This window comes from Cornus florida, unplaced genomic scaffold (assembly GCF_030987335.1).
Source record: "Cornus florida cultivar Cherokee Brave unplaced genomic scaffold, ASM3098733v1 CherokeeBrave_3.0.0_Hap2_Chr01, whole genome shotgun sequence".
Lineage (NCBI taxonomy): Eukaryota > Viridiplantae > Streptophyta > Magnoliopsida > Cornales > Cornaceae > Cornus > Cornus florida.
This window is the reverse complement of record NW_026775571.1, coordinates 106,713,220-106,733,848: the sequence shown is the minus strand read 5'-3', so window position 1 is coordinate 106,733,848 and position 20,629 is coordinate 106,713,220. Positions and strand designations below refer to the sequence as shown.

The 20,629-nt window shown below is 36.3% G+C and overlaps 3 protein-coding genes and 1 pseudogene across 3 annotated transcripts; 3 read left to right on the top strand and 1 right to left on the bottom strand.

Annotated features, from left to right (window-relative positions):
• The first annotated feature begins 1,670 nt into the window (after positions 1-1,670).
• On the top strand, positions 1,671-2,412 carry LOC132279825 (putative germin-like protein 2-1; annotated as a pseudogene).
• A 699-nt stretch (positions 2,413-3,111) lies between these two features.
• Positions 3,112-3,945, top strand: LOC132313593 (putative germin-like protein 2-1). The gene is made up of 2 exons (XM_059812469.1): positions 3,112-3,223; positions 3,413-3,945. Exons 1-2 carry the CDS (start codon positions 3,112-3,114, stop codon positions 3,943-3,945), a joined length of 645 nt encoding a protein of 214 aa, XP_059668452.1.
• Positions 3,946-7,326: 3,381 nt separating this feature from the next.
• Positions 7,327-15,012, top strand: LOC132313516 (putative germin-like protein 2-1). Its single transcript, XM_059812348.1, has 4 exons — positions 7,327-7,435; positions 7,601-7,710; positions 9,958-9,967; positions 14,597-15,012. Exons 1-4 carry the CDS (start codon positions 7,327-7,329, stop codon positions 15,010-15,012), a joined length of 645 nt encoding a protein of 214 aa, XP_059668331.1.
• A 571-nt stretch (positions 15,013-15,583) lies between these two features.
• Positions 15,584-20,127, bottom strand: LOC132312304 (wall-associated receptor kinase 5-like). Its single transcript, XM_059810623.1, has 3 exons — positions 18,969-20,127; positions 16,920-17,087; positions 15,584-16,848 (listed from the first exon to the last, which is right to left on the bottom strand). Exons 1-3 carry the CDS (start codon positions 19,948-19,950, stop codon positions 15,713-15,715), a joined length of 2,286 nt encoding a protein of 761 aa, XP_059666606.1. The 5' UTR covers positions 19,951-20,127; the 3' UTR covers positions 15,584-15,712.
• Positions 20,128-20,629: the final 502 nt, after the last annotated feature.

Genomic DNA, 20,629 nt, shown 5'->3' with positions numbered 1-20,629 from the left:
CTCTGAGCTTGCTATTACTTTGTGAAGGAGTAATTTGTGCCTTTTAAGACTTCGATCTTTTTTTTAGAGGAATATTTTTTTTTAATGACTAGAAACCTTTGTAACCACCGGTATGTTGTTAGGTAAACCTTCGAATATATACAGGTCACACATATCAGTTAAGCTCGGATTTACTGTGGAGAGTAGACAAAATTATACCATATAATGATCTAATAACATGTTTTTATGTTAATATTGAATAAACTGTAGCACAGTGAAAATTACATATTCTAAATCATATTAGGTATGCTATAAAACTTAAAGAAAAAAAAAAAAAAAAGTTGTACAAAGGGCCGGGAGGCCTCAATAGGCCCATTCACATGGGGCGCAGCCCTTTCCCGGGATTATTATTATTTTTTTACTAGGCCCAAAGGAAGATAATTTTTTTTTTTTTTTTTGATGACCCAGAACTCTCTGAAACAAGGCCCCTTAGAGACCCCACCTCATGGCGCCAAACTGGGGATAATGTAGCACAACTCCATAGCCACACACCGAATGAGTCGAGAACATAGGAGACTTGGGAGGTTCGAACACTGACCTGTGGAGTGCAAGCGCCGAGCTCCCGCCATTCCCCGGGAGCCGAAGGAAGATAATATTGCCACAATATGCATATAACAAAAAGGACTGCTTATGATGATGATACAAAGCGACCAAATTGTTAAAAGACCTAATAAGCACTTAAAATGAATGCAAACAAGTCACAGTAACATATAAATTGCATCTGAGCAAGCCACACATATAAATGTTCCCCACGACCACAACGGTCTAGTTAACCATTTAAATGTTGGATTTGGGCTGGGTGTTTGTGGGTCATTGGCTTGTTGCACTTCAGCATTGTATTTCTTTCATTTGGGCTCCATACCTTATTGGGCCTGAATTTGTACCTTCCTACTTATTTATATAATTTGATCTTTTAATTTTCAAAAAATAAAAAAATAAAAAAAAAAAATAAACAGACGTCTCTCAAATGATATGGCAGATTAACACCCAGAAAAAAACAAAGTATAAGTTTATATATTCCATCGTTTAATGGAATTGCTGAGGACACCACTAACCAGAGTCCATGGTAACCACAAGCATTAAAATTTCAAATTACCAATAACAATAATAATAATAATACTAATAAAATAAAGTTCTCTTTGTGGGGGCAAGTGACAGTCAATCTATCAAGGCGAAAGGTATTAAATACCTTTATCATTGTTTTTCTTGTAAACAATATAATAACAGTTAAGGAGTAGTCATTTGCAGACAATTGGGTACTTTCATGTGTTAGAATAATCGCATATCACTTTCTTCATGTTTAGGAGAAGGTTTGTGCCCCTTGTGGGCTTGGTTGATGGGCCATATGTCCTAAGTTTGTAATTTACAACTTTGCCGGATTGGGTAAAATTCATATCGTCCCATTTTACTGTATTTGGCTATTGTACAATTTTCTCATTAATAAATTGCTTGAATTTTCAGAAAAAAAAAATAAAAATAAAAAAACGCTTACTTTAATTCATAAATCTAGTTTGAGCATGTCATTAGCCGGCACCAAAGAATTAAATTTGTACTATTACCAATTCCACGGTCAGTTCATATATAGCGAAGAAAGAGTCAATCTGACACGTACACAAAATTATATATTTCCAATGGCCTCTCATTTTCTTTTACTAGGAATCATGGCTCTAACTTGTTCCGTTGCTTTGGCATCTGATCATAGTCCTCTTCAGGATTTCTGTGTTGCAGACAAGAATAGTTTAGGTAAGAAATCTTGTCACTGCATAAGCTAGGTTTTTAATTGATAGTTAATTAAAAAACCCAATTGTACTTGTTGATCAATTTCACATTTCTTTCATTTTTTGTGCAACATGGCAGTGCTAGTAAATGGCATGGTTTGCAAGCCTGACTCCAAGCTTGTACAAGCCAACGATTTCTCCTTCAGTGGGCGGCAGACAACACATGAAATGCAGTTGGATAAAAGGTGACTTCAGTAAATGTAACTCAGATAGCAGGACTCAACACTCTTGACATCTCCCTAGCTTGCGCGTATAGACTTTGCACCATTTGGCATCAACCCTCCCCACACACATCCTCGTGCTAGTGAAATCTTGACGGTCCTTGAAGGCAGCTTCCACGCGGGGTTCGTCACCTCCAACCCGGAAAACAGACTCATCACGAAGGTACTTTACAGCGGTGATGTGTTGGTGCTCCCGGAGGGTCTTGTCCACTTCCAGAAAAACATTGGATATGGTAATGTAGTTTTCCCATTGCAGCTCTCAGCAGCCAATTAATGCTGTCTTTGGATCAAAACCAGACATTTCCGGTGATATTCTAGCAAAGCCTTTCCAAGGTGACAAGAACACAATCTGTCGGATGCAGTCGACAGTCTAGGCACTAGGCAACCATTTGGAGCGGTTATGTCAAGAAAAATTACTCAATATTTTTATTTGTGTTTAGCTTGCTATTGGTTTGATTTAGTTGATTTGTTAACTGATTATTGCATTTGTTTCAAAGTCGAATAAAATTCGGGGGTTCAAATTCTAAAAAATGTTGACTCTCTTCTTGTGAATGCAATGATTACAACTGCCTCTTTGCTACAGTTACAATTCTTTATGTACCTTAGCTGTCACTGCAACAAATTAGATCATCTTTTCTGGTACAAAATTTTCACTGCAACCCTCACTTGATTGTATGTTTTCTAATTAATTGAAGTAATAATATTTTATTTTGTAATTTCTTCAGCTGATGAAAACAAGACCGTTGGGACGAAAAAGTAATTAGCTTGGTGATAGAGGATATTTGGTAGAATTGTAACAGAAACAGTTGGTCTAACAAATTCATTTTGGTGCCATTGACAAAAATAATAATAATAAATAATTAAAAAAAAAAATTTTTATAACAAATTTGTTTCATTGCATTGGACGGCGGAGCTGAGTAGACTCTCCTTCATTGTCGCTATAAAAATAGCCCCCATATGCTGCTTTCAAAACGTACTCAAATCTTCAGTCAATGTGCTATCTACCTATTCAAGCTTTCAATCTCTCTGTCGGCCTTTAGATTGTGATAATAACTCAAAATATAGCTTTCCAAATGGCCTCCTTTTTTCAGTTGCTTGCAGGACTCTTGGCTATAACTTTCTCTGTTGCTCTAGCGGACCGCCATCCCATTAATGATTTCTGTGTTGCAGACAATAAAAGCCCAGGTATATATATTTATATATGACAATAATTAGAGTTGTGACTAAGTGAAACAGTTTGGTTAATATCATTTTCCTGTAACAACATATGAAATTAATGCAAATTTTTTTTTTTTTTTGAATAATTAATGCGTATTTTATTTGTAAAGAACTTAATGTTCGTTACATAATTAATTATGTTCATGATCATGGCAGTGAGAGTGGATGGTATGGTATGCAAGGACCCAAAACTGGTTCAAGACGATGATTTCTTCCACAGTGGACTACACATACCAGGCAACACATCAAACCAGCTTGGATCAAAGGTGACTCTAGTAAATATTTTACACATACCAGGACTCAACACTCTCGGCATCTCAATTGTTCGTATTGACTATGCACCTTATGGTGTCAACAGTCTCCACACACACCGTGCCAGCGAGATCTTGACGGTCCTGAAAGGCACCCTTGAAGTTGGATTTGTCTCGTCTAATCCCGAAAATCGACTCTTCTCAAAGGTGCTAAAAAAGGGTGATGTATTTGTATTCCCGACTGGTACCATCCACTTCCAAAGAAATCTGGGACGTAGGCCTGCTGTTGCCCTCGCCGCTCTCAACAGCCAAAACCCGGGTGTCACCACTATTGGAAATGCACTGTTTGGGTCTAAACCAAAATTTAATAGTGATATGATGGCCAGGGCTTTCCAGACGGATACCAAAGTTATCAGCAACCTCCAGTCCAAATTTTAGACGAGAACTATTAGTTAGAACAACGAATTAATTAAGAACGAATTGTTATATGTGACAATATTTGATTGAATTGTTATATTTGTTTTTGCCATCATAATTATGAATTTATTCGTTTCTTCTCATTTTTCTTCTAATTAACCTGCAATCCTAGCTTTAAATTTGTTCTTATATTGCATGGACGCGTACGAATCGTATGCGTCCATACGATTAATATCCCAAGAAAACAAATCTATATTGTTTGTGACTGTTAAGGTGATTTACAAGATCTAATTTTCCTAAATTATACCCCACAATATATGATCTGCTACTACTACTACTTCAATTATTATATTTTCCTTTGAAAGAAATAGTAAGATATTCAGATCATTCAGTTTTGATCACTTTGCTGCGCGCATTTATATGTTTTATTTTGGGTTTTTGTTTTGACTTGGACAAATTGATTTGGTTTCATCAGTCAAGTTGCGTGTTGAATTTAGTTTGAAATCACAAAATTTCTGCAGATTGATGAGACACACTTGTATTAGTCAAATGGTAAACTTTTAGAATGAAAGCAACTGAAAAATGGAAATGAATGATTAATTTCTTGCTATTTTTTACTTCTACTTTTAGACCACTAGCAAACCAAACCAGAAATATAGCCGCTATTAATTTTGAATGATTGGTAGCTATTCAAATGAAAATTGATTTGATAAAAATTTTTAAATTACTATTTGTTATTTTGGAAAAGAAAATGTTGAAGAAAAAGAAGTAGAGCAGAGGTAAAGGGAAAATGTGCCATTACAGAAATAAAGATGGCAACTCCGTGGCACTTTTTGGACTGCCATTAGTGTTGGAAAAGTTTGGAAGAATCACGTTTAATGGTTTTGATAACATGAAATTCACAAGAAAATATAATAATAATAACTGTGTGAAGATATAAGGGTAAGGCAACTTGGATAGGGACAGCAATTAGCCCACTGCTAACAAGAGAACAATCAAGCAAAACAACCCCAGCCTAAGTGAAGAGGCCCAAGATCAACCCCAGCCATAGCTGCACTTGGTTGTTCCTCCTTCTAACTTTCACCCTCACCTATTTATATGTATTCCTTCCCCAATGGGCAGCCAGAATGTATTACAATAAATGATTAAAGTCGTACTCTCTTGATCAACTGTCCATTTAAAAATCTACAACTCTACAAAAATTCTCTATACTACTAGAATATTCTCTACATGCTGCAAACTCTTTATATATTTTAGAATCTTTCATACAATACTCCACAAATGTGGAAGACTTTAGAAATCAACTTTATTCATGTCATGTAGTCCTATTCGGTGCTAGTGTGTCGACAGCATGGTAATCTTCCTGCAAATGGGCGGGAGTCACACTACGCTATGTATTTACTATAAAATCTTAAATTTACTGGCAAAGTACTTAATGTTCCTAATATAATTATGTTCATCATGGCAGTGCTAGTGAATGGTCTGGCATGCAATGACTCAAAACTGGCTCAAGCCAATGATTTCTTCTCCAATGGACTTCACATAGCAGCAACACAACAAGCCCACTCGGATCAAAGATTCAAAGGTAACCCAATAGCTCATGCCATACAAATACCAGGACTTAAAACTCTTGGGCATCTAAAAATTGTCCGTATTGACCTGACCATGCACTCTGGGGCATCAACCCTCCCCCCACACATCTTCGTGCCACTGAGATTTTGACTGTCATGATGCACATATTGCAAAATTAAACAGATAATAAAAGAGGTCAAACACACACAATAAAAATACACAGATTTTACTTGGTTCATTCAAAATCTAGTGTTACGTCCAAAGGTGTAGGGATTTTATTATGATGATAAAAAAAACAACAGATACAAAGATTTAAAATGAATAAAATACTCTCGTACTAGAGTAACATAACAAGTGTGAAAATTATCAAAATACCATTCAAAAAATTCACGGAGTTAAACCTTGGTGTACCGTATGAATCAAGCTCCACACTTGGCACATTACCCATCTGCACACATTATTATTGACAGAAGTTTACCAAATTCAACGTCTTTATAATGTACTTTGAAACGATTAACAAAGTCCTGAAGTTAGTATCAATTAGCACAGATTATTATTATTATTTATTTATTATTATTTTTTTCTTACCAAAAAAAATATTGAGATTCCTGCTTGATGCATTTGGCGTTAGCATAACTTCCAAATTTATGCAACTAAAGTGGCTCCTACGTTGAATGATCTTTTCTCGGCGTAATGATTGGGATGAGTCTCGTACCAACTTTTGTTGGTAGAGGACACTGCTCTGTCTCGATGGGGACTAATGGCCACACAAGCTGTCAATATGCTTTTAGATCGGATCTGGGACTTGCTCTAGTTTCATTAAGAGATCAGTAAAAGATATAGATAAAACTTAAAAGGGCGAGCTCTGTACTAAGTTACCTTCAATTAAAAAGGGTGAAATGTACTTCGTCTTATATTGTATAATGTGTGGCTTACATTGTATAATTTGTAGCTGTTTACGTTTTGAAACTGTGACACTAAAACAATCTTACAGTCAGGAGCAAAGGAGCTCTAATTTTTTTCTCAAAATAGTTGTTAATGGTAAATTTGTATATGAAAAAGTTACTTGTGATCCATTCAAAGTCTTTAGTGTTGTTTTTAAAAATTCAAAAATATATATATATAGGTATATAATCTAGTTATAATTGTTCTAAACAGGTGTTACTCTCACAATGTGCGCACGCTTTCATTCTTATGCTCCGCAGGCATTTTTTTTTCTACTCTACTTTATGTCCTGCTCTCGCACTCCTTCACCTCTCGCTCCCTCTCTCACTTTGTGCGACTTAGGTTGTAATTCTTTCTACAACATATTAATACACACTTATATAAATTATTTGTTATGATTTAAAGAGAGAAGTAGAAGAATGTCATATTTAACTTGAGCACTCTTCTCTCTGTTTCTTTTTCTCATATATGGTTGTAAAAATGTACATTAAAAATGCACCAAAACAAAAATTATTACAATTTTATTTTATTTTATTTTATTGCATTCATAGATTCAATTTGAGCCTGCATTTGTTCCTATTCACACCTTGTCATTGCCGGCTAAGAAACACTTGGTGTTACATGGATATGCACATTTTCATTGAAGAATTTGTACTTTTACCGTTTCCACGTGCTTCTTCGTTATGAATAATGAAGACTAGATCAACATTTTCATTGCATTGGAGGGCTGAGCTGACTAGCTTCTCCCTCATCGTCTCTATAAAAGCAGCCCCATATGGTGCTTTCAGAACTCAACTCTTCATTGTGTGATTCCTATTCAGGCTTTCTAATCTCTCCCTCTAGATTGTGGTACTATATATATAACTCAAAAACACATTTTTCCAAATGGCCGCCTCTTTTCTTTTGTTAGGACTCTTGGCTATAACCTTTTCTGTTGCTCTGGCTGACCTTAGTCCCCTTCAAGATTTCTGCGTTGGAGACAAAAACAGCACAGGTATGATAATAATGCTCTTCAGTCTAGTCTCTGTATTCACTATAAAATCCTACTCTTTGAGGGTGGAGAGGTTATATTACTGGTCTAATGGGTCATTTTAATTTTGAACTTGTAAAGTACTTGATATATATAATGTTACTTACATAATTATGTTCATCATGACAGTGCTAGTGAATGGTATGCCATGCAAGGACCCAAAACTGGCTCAAGCCAGTGATTTCTTCTTCAGTGGACTTCACATTGCAGGCAACACATCGAATCCAGTCCGATCAAAGGTCACCCCAGTAACTGTTGGAAACGGCATTAGAAAACGCAAACTTTGGAAGGATTTTTAAAAAGATTCCGCTAAGAATTTTTTGCGAATCTATTGATGAGCGCGTTCCTCTCTACGAGGAGATGAACGTGGTATATTTATTTTCTCAAATCCGTTTCCGGGTGAATGAGAAATTGGCTCCAAAGTAAGTGATTTATAAAGCCTAAATGGGTGTGAATAAAGTGGGAAATGCTTGTCCCACATCGAAAAAGTAGCAAAGCAACCTTGAGTATATATATGTCTAGTATGGGATTTGGGTTTGGGCCCAAGGGCACCCAAGTTTTTAAGAGGGGGAGGACCTAGGCTAGCCTGGATCCGAACCAACTACCACGCGCACGCCGCCCGCCCGGTCCGGGCTAGGGCTGGGCTTGATTGTGAAATGGGCCTGTTTACTGGGCTGACGAGAGTTGCACCCTTTACAAATTAAAAAACCACCAACAGTTTTTTAAAATACCCATCATTGGGTTCATTTCAATTTACACCAAGTTCTGAATGTCTTCTTCTTTGTTCGGTTCAACCTAAACTGGTTTGGATTGGGTTCGAACCTTGGTTTCCAAGTTTCGGTTCAATCTTGGTCTCCGGGTTAGGGTTCAATCCTGGTCTCCGAGTCTAAGTTCAACAGAGAGTACTACACCGAGTCGGTTCGCCTATTCCATTGGTTTGAAGTGCTACTACCAAAGGAAGAAAAGTCGTTGTATCCTGGGAGATAGACGCCGAAGAGTCTGTTAGCACCGTAGCGGGGCGTATCTGTCTTAAGGCTATAGAATTAAATTCTAGCCTCGACTTTATCAGGTTCTTTTATAGTTTTATTTTCTTGATATTAAACTATATAAATATATATATAGATTATTATAATAAATATTATATTTACAAATAATATTTAAATAAATTATACTATAGTATATGATATATAATTTTATCAACAATCTTAAGACAGATACCTTTATACTATAGTAATAATTATTTAATTATTATTCTTGTTATAATTAATTATAATTTGACTCGTGATCTGTATATCAATATATAACAGACAAATGGCAAGTACGAGTATTACCGTGCCTAATGTTCCCGTCAGTCATGGGGAGAAGCCCGAAAAATTCAACGGGACAGAGTTTAAAAGGTGGCAACAGAAAATGATGTTCTACCTTACAACTCTGAATCTAAGCAAGTATCTGACTAAGACTGCTCCAGTGTTAGATGAGGGTGATACAGACATTACCAAACTTGGAGCTGTTGATACATGGAAGCATGGAGACTTCCTATGCAAGAACTACATCCTTAATGGATTGGACAACACCTTATATAATGTGTACAGTCCAATAAATACTGCTAAAGAGCTTTGGGAGTCGTTAGACAAAAAGTATAAAACAGAGGATGCTGGATTGAAGAAATTCGTGGTTGGACGATTTCTGGACTTCAAAATGATAGACTCCAAGACAGTCGTGAGCCAAGTGCAGGAGCTCCAGCTGATCCTACATGAGATACATGCTGAGAAGATGACATTGAGTGAATCCTTTCAAGTAGCTTCAATCATTGAAAAGCTGCCACCTACTTGGAAAGATTTCAAAAATTACTTGAAGCATAAGCGCAAGGAAATAGGGCTCGAAGACTTAATTGTTAGGCTGAGAATTGAAGAAGATAACCGTACATTTGAAAAGAGAGCCGGAAATTCTTCAATAGTGTCAAAGGCAAATGTAGTGGAAGCAGGACAGAAAAATAAGAAGAGGAAGCACTCTGGAGAAGGTCCTAGCCAAGGAAACTATAAGAAGTTCACTGGGAAGTGTTTCATATGCGGCAAGCTAGGACACCGAGCTAAAGATTGTCGTAGCCGCAAAACACATCATAACCCCAAGAAGAAGACCACTGAGGTGCACATAGCTGAAGAAGATAAGTTGACAGCTGATGTATCAGAGTTAAATCTTTCAGCTAAGGTTTCTGAAATCAACCTGGTAAGCAACAACAGAGAATGGTGGGTGGACACAGGAGCTACTCGTCATGTTTGCTCTGAAAAGAGGATGTTCACTACCTATGAAACTATAAATAATGAAGAACAACTTTACATGGGGAATTCTTCTACTGCAAAGGTTGAAGGACAATGAAAGATCAAGTTACTAATGACCTCAGGGAAAGAGCTCACTCTTAATAATGTGCTGCATGTACCAGACATCAGGAAGAACTTGGTCTCTGGGTCACTACTAAGCAAGAATAGGTTCAAGCTGGTCTTTATATCTGATAAGTTTGTGCTGACTAAGAATAGGGTGTATGTGGGCAAAGGGTATCTAAGTAATGGATTATTTAAGTTCAATGTAATGACTGTTATACCCAAAGCTATTAATGATAATAATAAAGCTAGTGCTTCTTCTGCTTATATTATTGACTCATCTGATGTATGGCATGGTAGGTTAGGACATGTTAATTATGATACTATTCGTAGATTGATTAACATGGAATCTATACCTAAATTTAATATTGATTTAAATAAAAAATGCCAAACATGTGTAGAAGTAAAATTGACTAGAACCTCATTTCACTCCATAGAGCGAAGTACTGAACCTCTAGCATTAATTCACAGTGATATCTGTGACTTTAAATCTGTGCCAACTAGAGGTGGGAAAAAGTATTTCGTTACTTTTATTGATGACTGCACAAGATATTGTTATGTATACTTGTTAAGAAGTAAAGATGAAGCCTTGGAAATGTTTAAACATTACAAGAATGAGGTTGAGAATCAACTTGGAAAAAAGATAAAGATGTTTAGAAGTGATAGAGGTGGTGAATACGAAATACCATTCGCTGACATTTGTTCAGAACATGGTATTATTCACCAAACTACCGCTCCTTATTCACCTCAACAAAACGGTGTTGCTGAACGCAAAAACCGTACCTTAAAAGAAATGATGAATGCTATGTTGATAAGTTCTGGTTTAACCCAGAATTTGTGGGGGGAAGCTTTGCTCTCTGCTAATTATGTTCTCAACAAGGTACCTCAAAAGAAATCAAATGTGACACCTTATGAATTATGGAAAGGTCAAAAACCTTCCTATAAATTCTTAAAAGTGTGGGGGTGTTTAGCTAAGGTTGCGGTTCCTACTCCTAAGAAAGTTAAGATAGGACCAAAAACCTTTGATGGTATTTTCATAGGCTATGCACAGAATAGTAGTGCATATCGTTTTCTTGTGCATAAATCAGACATTCCTGATATCCATGTCAATACAATTATTGAGTCAAGGAATGCTTATTTCTTTGAGGATATATTTCCATGCAAAAATCCTCTTAAAAGAAATTATGATACTGCTAATAGCAATATACAAGAGAATATAGACCAAGAGTCTATAAATGATAAAAATGAGGAAGAACCTAGACGTAGCAAAAGAGCTAGAACGTCTAAGTCATTCGGTCCTGACTTTCTGACAAATATAGTGGAGAATGAGCCACAAAGCTACAAGGAAGCTATGTCTTCTCCTGAAACTAATTTATGGAAAGAAGCCATAAATAGTGAAATTGAATCCATCATGCAAAATCATACTTGGGAGCTGGTGGATCTTCCTCCTGGTACTAAAACTTTAGGGTATAAGTGAATTTTCAAGAGGAAGATGAAACCTGATGGTTCAATTGAAAAATATAAAGCCCGACTTGTTGCTAAGGGATATAGGCAAAAAGAAGGCCTGGATTATTTTGATACATATTCACCAGTCACAAGAATAACATCCATTAGATTGTTACTAGCTATTGCAGCACTGCAAAACTTAGAAATACATCAAATGGATGTTAAGACTGCCTTCTTAAATGGTGAATTAGAGGAAGAAATCTATATGGAACAACCTGAAGGGTTTATAGTTCCAGGGAAAGAAAAGAAGGTGTGCAAACTTGTAAAATCCTTATATGGATTAAAACAAGCACCTAAACAATGGCATGAAAAATTTGACAAAGTGATGTTGTCAAATGGTTTTAAAATTAATGAGTGTGATAAATGTGTGTATGTGAAAAACACTCAAAATGTATATGTCATTGTGTGCCTATATGTGGATGATATGCTAATAATGGGTAGTAATGATGTTATAATCAAAACTACTAAAAAGATGTTGACCAAAAATTTTGATATGAAAGATTTAGGCATAGCTGATGTCATACTAGGAATTAAGATTTCTAGAACATCAGATGGTCTAGTATTATCTCAATCTCACTATATTGAGAAAATATTAGAAAAGTTTAATAAAGGGGATAGTAGTCTTGTAAAGACTCCTGTTGATGTAAATCTTCATTTATCGAAAAATACTGGTCCTAGTATATCACAACTTGAGTATTCTCGCATTATAAGAAGCTTAATGTATTTGACGAATTGTACACGCCCAGACATAGTATACTCAGTTAATAAATTAAGTAGATATACTAGTAATCCAGGAAAGAACCATTGGACTGCAATAATTAGGGTTCTAAGGTATTTAAATATACTATAAGTTATGGATTACATTATTCTAGATATCCAGCAGTACTTGAAGGATACAGTGATGCTAATTGGATATCAGATACAAAGGATTCTAAATCCACAAGTGGCTATGTCTTTACTATTGGAGGAGGTGCCATATCTTGGAAATCTTCAAAACAAACTTGTATTGCCAGATCCACTATGGAATCTGAATTTATTGCTTTGGATAAAGCAGGTGAAGAAGCTGAGTGGCTTCGTAATTTCTTAGAAGATATTCCAAATTGGCCTAAACCGGTGCCCGCTATATGTATACATTGTGATAGTCAATCAGCAATTGGAAGGGCACAAAGTAATATGTACAACGGTAAGTCTCGACATATACGTCGACGACATAATACCGTTAGACAATTGCTCTCAAGTGGGATAATCTCAATAGATTATATCAGGTCAAAAGATAATTTAACGGATCCGTTTACAAAAGGTTTGACAAGAGAGCAAGTATATAGTTCATCGAGGGGAATGGGATTAAAGCCGAAAGCTAACGAGTCATCTTAATGGAAACCCAACCTAGTTGACTGGAGATCCCAAGATCTAGGTTCAAAGGGACAACAGAAATACTGAATGGCTCACCAGAAGCACTGGGAAGATTCAATCTTCTACCCATTTCTATGATGAGACAGTGTTACCTACAGCGATGAGTAGGATAAGCTATGCTTTTAATGACTCTTATACCTTGAAAATTCAAGTGGGGTATGGTAGGATACTCTTAATAAGAAGTCACCTATATGAGTGTGAAGTGGGGCCGCTTCTATGAGAACTTCTAAGGCTAAGTTTTCTGGAGCGCTCATGAAATACTAGGCGTTGTTCAGGGCCATATGAACACAACCGTGAGAACCGACTTTGTGTGGGAAGGAATTGTGTATTTGCTATTGTCTTGGTTTACATCAACGGCTGAACAGTTCAAGACATAATGTTCACTGGTTAGCTAGTAAATCCGGTAGTAATACACTAGGGAATGTTCAAGGCCAAAAGCTACCTATCCCGATGCAGTAACTTTCCAATAGTACTCTCTATAGTGTCTGTATCTTCTCCTTTTGTAATCTGCGCAAATTTTCATTCATGTGGGGGATTGTTGGAAACGGCATTAGAAAACGCAAACTTTGGAAGGATTTTTAAAAAGATTCCGCTAAGAATTTTTTGCGAATCTATTGATGAGCGCGTTCCTCTCTGCGAGGAGATGAACATGGTATATTTATTTTCTCAAACCCGTTTCCGGGTGAATGAGAAATTGGCTCCAAAGTAAGTGATTTATAAAGCCTAAATGGGTGTGAATAAAGTGGGAAATGCTTGTCCCACATCGAAAAAGTAGCAAAGCAACCTTGAGTATATATATGTCTAGTATGGGATTTGGGTTTGGGCCCAAGGGCACCCAAGTTTTTAAGAGGGGGAGGACCTAGGCTAGCCTGGATCCGAACCAACTACCACACGCGCGCGCCGCCCGCCCACCCGGTCCGGTCCGGGCTAGGGCGGGGCGGGGCTTGATTGTGAAATGGGTTTAACTTTTTACCCAAAGTTGGAATGGGCCTGTGTGTTTGTAATTTTATTTTGATGCTGGACTTATCAAAATGGGCCTGTTTACTGGGCTGAATTAATGGCCTAGTTGGATTATTTGCTTGCTGGACTGGACGAAATTAAAGGGCTGGGCTGGGCTGGATCAGAATTTAAAGGATTCAGTTTTAATTTTGAACCAAGAGTTGCACCCTTTACAAATTAAAAAACCACCAACAGTTTTTTAATTCTGATTGGTCAACAATGGTTGCACCCATTCGGATTATGGGTGCACCCATTCAGAATAGGCACCAACAAGCCTATAAATACCCATCATTGGGTTCATTTCAATTTACACCAAGTTCAGAAATCTTCTTCTCTTCTTTTGAATGTCTTCTTCTAATTCTTCTTTGTTCGGTTCAGCCACTGGTTTGGGTTCAACCTAAACTGGTTTGGATTGGGTTCGAACCTTGGTTTCCAAGTTTCGGTTCAATCTTGGTTTCCAAGTTTCGGTTCAATCTTGGTATCCGAGTTAGGGTTCAATCCTGGTCTCCGAGTCTAAGTTCAACAGAGAATACTACACCGAGTCGGTTCGCCTATTCCAATGGTTTGAAGTGCTACTACCAAAGGAAGAAAAGTCGTTGTATCCTGAGAGATAGACGCCGAAGAGTCCGTTAGCACCATAGCGGGGCGTATTTGTCTTAAGGCTATAGAATTAAATTCTAACCTCGACTTTATCAGGTTCTTTTATAGTTTTATTTTCTTGATATTAAACTATATAAATATATATATAGATTATTATAATAAATATTATATTTACAAATAATATTTAAATAAATTATACTATAGTATATGATATATAATTTTTCAACAGTAACTGCCACACAAATACCAGGACTCAACACTCTTGGCATCTCAATTGTCCGTATTGACTATGCAATGGGGGGCATCAACCCTCCCCACACACATCCTCGTGCCACCGAGATCTTGACAGTCTTGGAAGGTAGCATTGAAGTTGGGTTTGTCACATCTAACCCCGACAATCAACAATTCACCAGAGTGCTACAAAAGGGTGATGTGTTTGTTTTCCCAGTTGGTCTCATCCACTTCCAGAGAAATGTGGGACATAGTAATGCTGTTGCCATTGCAGCTCTGAGCAGCCAAAACCCAGGTGTTATCACTATTGCAAATGCAGTGTTTGGGTCTAAACCAGATATTTCTAGTGACATCCTCGTCAAGGCTTTCCAGTTGGATAAGAATGTTATCACTTACATGCAGTCCAAATTCTAGACAAGAAGTATTGGAATAAGGAATGAACAGAATCTCCACCCAAATTCTGTGTGTAGTGTGCCTATAGTTTCTTGAGTTCATTTGTTTCAACTTTTCATTCTTTTATATGTGACTATAATTGACTCAATTGTTATATTTTTGTTTGTCAAAATAATTATATTTTTATGCTTTTCTTCTCAGTGTCTTCTAATTAACCCGGATTCCTAGCTAGCTAGCCTTAAATGAAAAAAAAAAATTAATTACTTTGAAATAGCTTAGTTATGAAAGATTATTTTCCCTCGGACAAATTGCATAAAAACCATTGAAGTATTAAATTTTCTTACAAAATCCCCTTCCCTAACAAAAGATTTGACCTAAAACTCTCCTGGACTATTCAATTTTTGCATCATGCCACCTAAGTCAGGACGTTAACGGTTAGAATTGGATTAATGGTGAGTTGAAAGAACCAAACTACTCAATTGAGTAGTCACAAATTTAGCAGCTTGAAATCTAAAATGTTTTGTAATAAAGCCATAAAAGACTTGAGAATTGTACACAGAACAAAGGTAGTAGTAGCATGAGATGTTGTAGATATACAAACAAACAAAAATGAAAAGTAAATTCAACAAACGTCTTTAAATTACTAATTTATGGAGAGAGAGAGAGAAACTTCATTACATCAAGTGGAATTGCACTATGATAATGGAAACATTACATATTGTTAACCTTCTTCTACAACTGCATCAGCTCTGTAAGAATAAGAATTTTCACTTAGCGAGCAATAGCTATCCACGCTATTGTGCTTGACCAATGGTTGCTCTTGTATCCTTATCAAGCGATCCAGTTCTGCTGCTACTTCTTTCATATTTGGCCTTTTCCTTGCATTTAGTTTTATGCATTTTTTAGCAAGAGTAGCAACGACTTGAATCTCATCTTCCCTACCGTCATTCACAACTATTGTCTCTAGAGTTTCAAACAGTCGATTCTGTTTCATTGATGATCGAAAGTTAAGTACAAGACCTTCATCAGATCTATCAGAAGAGACAGCTTTTCTTCCAGTTAGTAGTTCAGCAAGAATGACGCCAAAGGCATAAACATCACTTTTATCAGTTAGTTGTCCTGATCGAAAATACTCAGGATCCAAGTAACCAAATGTACCCCCCACCAATGTTGTTAAGTGAGTCTTGTTAAGGGGTACTGACCTTGAAAGTCCAAAGTCGGACACTACAGCCCTATAATTTTCATCCAATAGTATGTTGCTAGACTTTATATCTCTGTGAAAGATAGTTGTAGAAGCATATGAGTGCAAATAGGCAAGTGCTCCTGCAATTTCCCCTGCAACTCTCAAGCGATTATTCCAAGACATAGAACCATAACCCTCATCATGAAGATGGTCGGAGAGGGTGCCGTTTGAGACATATTCATACACTAACATTGGAACTTCAATCTCTAAACAACAACCTAACAATTTCACAATGTTCCTGTGATTTATGTGAGAGAGGATAATGACTTCATTAATGAATTGACCAACTTGAGTTTCATCAATAATGTTAGATTTCTTAACGGCCACTATACTTCCATCTGTTAACATCCCTTTATAAACTGTACCAAGTCCTCCTTTGCCAAGAAATCGACTTTCATTAAAATTGTCCGTTGCCTTCTCCAACTCTTCTACTATGAAAAGTTTTGTTTTCATCGCACTTCTGTTACTCGAAGAGATCTGTTGTTGCAATAACAAACCTCCGTTCCTCCTAAAGAACTTGCGCTTCATTTTCTGTTTTTGTTTTTTCTCAAGTTTACGGTACAACCATAAGCCAATAACGATCAAGACTAGTACACCAATTGTAGAACCAATGCCTGCATGTGCTAAAAAATTAAGCACAATTTCACGAAGAGGAGAGAAAAAGGGAAAAGGGGAAGGATTTTACCTATAGCAACATGTCCTGCTAACATTTTTTTGGGTATGCATTCAATTCCATCTCCGCGAATGCTGCGGTAACCAGGTTTGCACTTGCACGAGTAGCTACCTACTGTATTGACGCAAATGGCACCCTTTGGGCAAATTTCGATACTCGGATCCTCGCACTCATCAATATCTTTTGAGAAGACAAGAAAAATAAATTGCATATGAGATATAAGTTATTCAAATTTGAATATTAAAGAGTAAATGATATAACAGAAGTGTTTTCAATGATTATTCCGATTCTACTTGTGATATTCATCACTATCAAATATGGCACCTTTAAACTAGGGAGGCAATTTGTGTTCATGAGTCATAATTATATCGTGACGATGTAAGGGTATTATACTAAATAGGTAAAGTCAAATTCAACCCATTTAATAATCATGTGAAGAACCTTCAACACTAACCCAACCCGTTTATTAAACATGTAAACATATTAACCCGTTTAATGACTTGTTTATCAAAACGAGACATTTAATATTTAATCAAATACTAAATAATAGAAAAAAATTGTCATAATTAAACCAAATATTCAAAAAATAAAAAATAAAAAAATCATAAGGCATAGACAAGGTTTATGTTAAAATGACTTAACTATTCATAATAATTGGGTTTAAACAGATAACATATTATATAGGTCATATTCACGATTATAACATGTAGAGTTAAATAAGTCACAAAGGAGTTACACGGGCTGAACCACTCAACCATAATCTGACACGGTTAAGTAAACGGGTTAATCGTGTAGACTCTTTTATAACCCAAATCCGTTTATGTCAAACTTAAACCTTTTTAACTCGTATCGTGTTCGTGTCGTATTATCAAGTCATGTCGAAGTTTGTCACCTCTACTCTAAAGTTTAAAATTGGAGAGTTCTCAAGAACGGTACTTTTATTTATTTTTTGTAAAGTAAAAGTAGAAACTAAGGGGGGTTGAAGACAGAAACACTTAGTTTAGGGGTTGAATGGGTTCTGGATTTATAAGGGGGTATGAGCCCAGTTCATCAGTCATCACAATGGTTTCAAAGTAGGACTAGTTCCTTATCGATGTTGGTCTGTCTAACTAGGTTGTTAAGGAAAAAACATTATGAGATGGTGGTGGCTTGTGGAGAGGGTGGAGCCAGAAATTTTGACCTTGGTGGCCAAGAAATACTGTCTAATTAAATTTAAAATATTTAACAATCATAGTCCTGCCGAATTGTGACATCCAAAGGGGGGAGAGGAGGAGTTGGTGGTGGCCTTCACCGGGAAGAGAGAAGATGGGTGATGGCGACTTCTAATATTAGATGAGGTAAATTTATGAAAGGGTTAATGGTATAATCTCATTCAAATAAGGGCAATCAATATAAATATTTTTCCCGCATGGACAGACATTTATTTGCCAAACCTTAAAAAGGGTCCATCATAATTTTGACAAAGTCAATTAATTCGTGTAGAAGGCGGAAACATCGAGAAAAATATATAATGTTATATTTGAAAGTGTTGAGTTAGTGCTTGGGATTTGAATTTGATGACATGGTTCGTACAAAAATGATAATTATGTATATAAGAGTGTTACCTCTGTGCATAAAAATAGTATTTACATGCACAAAAATGATACGTGAAAATAGTAAGAGTAGTTTGGATAATACATCTTTCATATTCACATTAACATCTTGGTCAAATTTATTTTTTGGAAACATTGTCATTTGAGTCTATAAAATGATAAATAGTACTCTAAATGTTCATGTATATGTGGTTATACCTAAAAATAGATATCCAGCATGTACAAATAATTAGAAGATAAGATCGTTTATCTAGCATTTATGTACTTGCAGTATTGTTGATGCAAGAATTAAGCATATATATACAGGCAACGAGAACAAAGAAATGATATGGTAGGAGACTAGGAGTACCGAATTCAGAATTAATAAAAAAAAAAACTTGAATTAAATTTTCTTTAATTCTAAATCCAAGTGACTTATTCAGTTCTCCCCAAACCTGTCAAAAACAAAACCAAACTGTTTTATACATACCTTGGCATCCATTTTCGAGGTAAGGGTTTCCTTGATAACCTTGAGAGCAGCTACATTCATATCCAATGACATCATCGTTACGTTTTGTACAGTAACTGTTACGGCCACATGAATAGTCTTTTCTTCTGCTAGCTTCACGGCAATCAGAGATGTTGTCCCCAATTGCCCAATCAAGCAACAGTGGGACTGGGACACGAGACAAGAAATCTTCATCCGGAATACTAGAGGTGTTGAATTTGTTGAAATCTGAAAAGTTCTTTTCGGCAATGAAAGCAATGCTGCATGGCTTGGAGGCCAAGAACTGATCGCTGCTATTCATGTTCCGGATGAGCAAATCATAAGACAAGAACTCGTCTGGAAGACCGTTAGTCTGGCAGCAACCAATGCCGGAGCAAGAAGACAGACCAATATTATTTGTCCAAGAAGGATTAATAACCAGGGTCGTGTTATAGCAAAGGGATGTGCACCCAGCTATGTAAGCCGTATTGTTTATATCAGTGATATAAGCAAAGATGTCACATCCGATGGCTACCAACTTATTGTAGTGGTGCGAGACACGGAATGGCTGCCCCAGCTTACTATAATTCAAAGCTTCACCAAAATTGTAACAATTTCGAGCTGAGCACTTCTTGTTGTTGTGACAATTAACAAGAACCATAGCATTCACACGCACATGCTTTCTACCGATATGGAACAGTTCGACATCTCCCAAATAGGGGAGAGTCGCGGGATGTGATGATGACTCATTGCATCTGACTTCAAACCTCTCGTCCCGGTAACATCCTTTCCCTATGCCAAATGGATATGGCACGCTCACGTTCCTGCATTTCTCTTGGCACTGCTTGGACTTCACCATAGATATAGAGGCTGCTGATCTTGTTTCCTTTACTAGTAGTAGGAAAGTCAGTACTACTACTAATGAGTAAATGGTGTTGGATATTAGATAATGTACCTGCAGCTGGACTATTTGCAGAGACGCCATTGATCTTTTGCTGCTCCAACTCCGGCCTATTAATTCATGCACAGATCGATTATATATATATATATAGAGAGAGAGAGAGAGAGAGAGCTTATGGAGAACAAAATAAATGAGGGGTAGCTAGCCCAGCATTGTCTACCTCTATATATATACACACTTGAAGTCATATAAGAACACATCTAAGGGCTAGTTTAGTCGATGTATATTTCTGAAATTATTTGTTGTTACTTCTTCTACACTTGGTGAAAAAATAAAGAAATTTTTTTATAAACTAAACTAAAAATTATATTGAATAAGTATGGTTCAACCACACATTCAATATGAGATTTAGTGAATTTTAAGTCAAAATCAAAATTTATGGAAAAATAATTTTAAAAACAATTTTCGAATTTTGAATAATGAAACTAAATAAAACAAATAAGAATAAGACTAAATAATTTTTGATAAAATAATTGAAAAAAAAAAACTCAAGGAAGGAGAATCATCCATATAAATAAACGTCTCTTATTTTTCTCAATTTTTCTCTTATAAGCAAATCACTTCTTGAATCCAATTACAACATGAGAAGATAACTTTTCAAAAAAAAAAAAAACCTTGAGAAGATCATTTTTAAGTATAAAATAGGAAGTTTTTTGAACTTATCAGTATGTCTCAAAAAATTATTTTCAAAAACTCAAAAAGA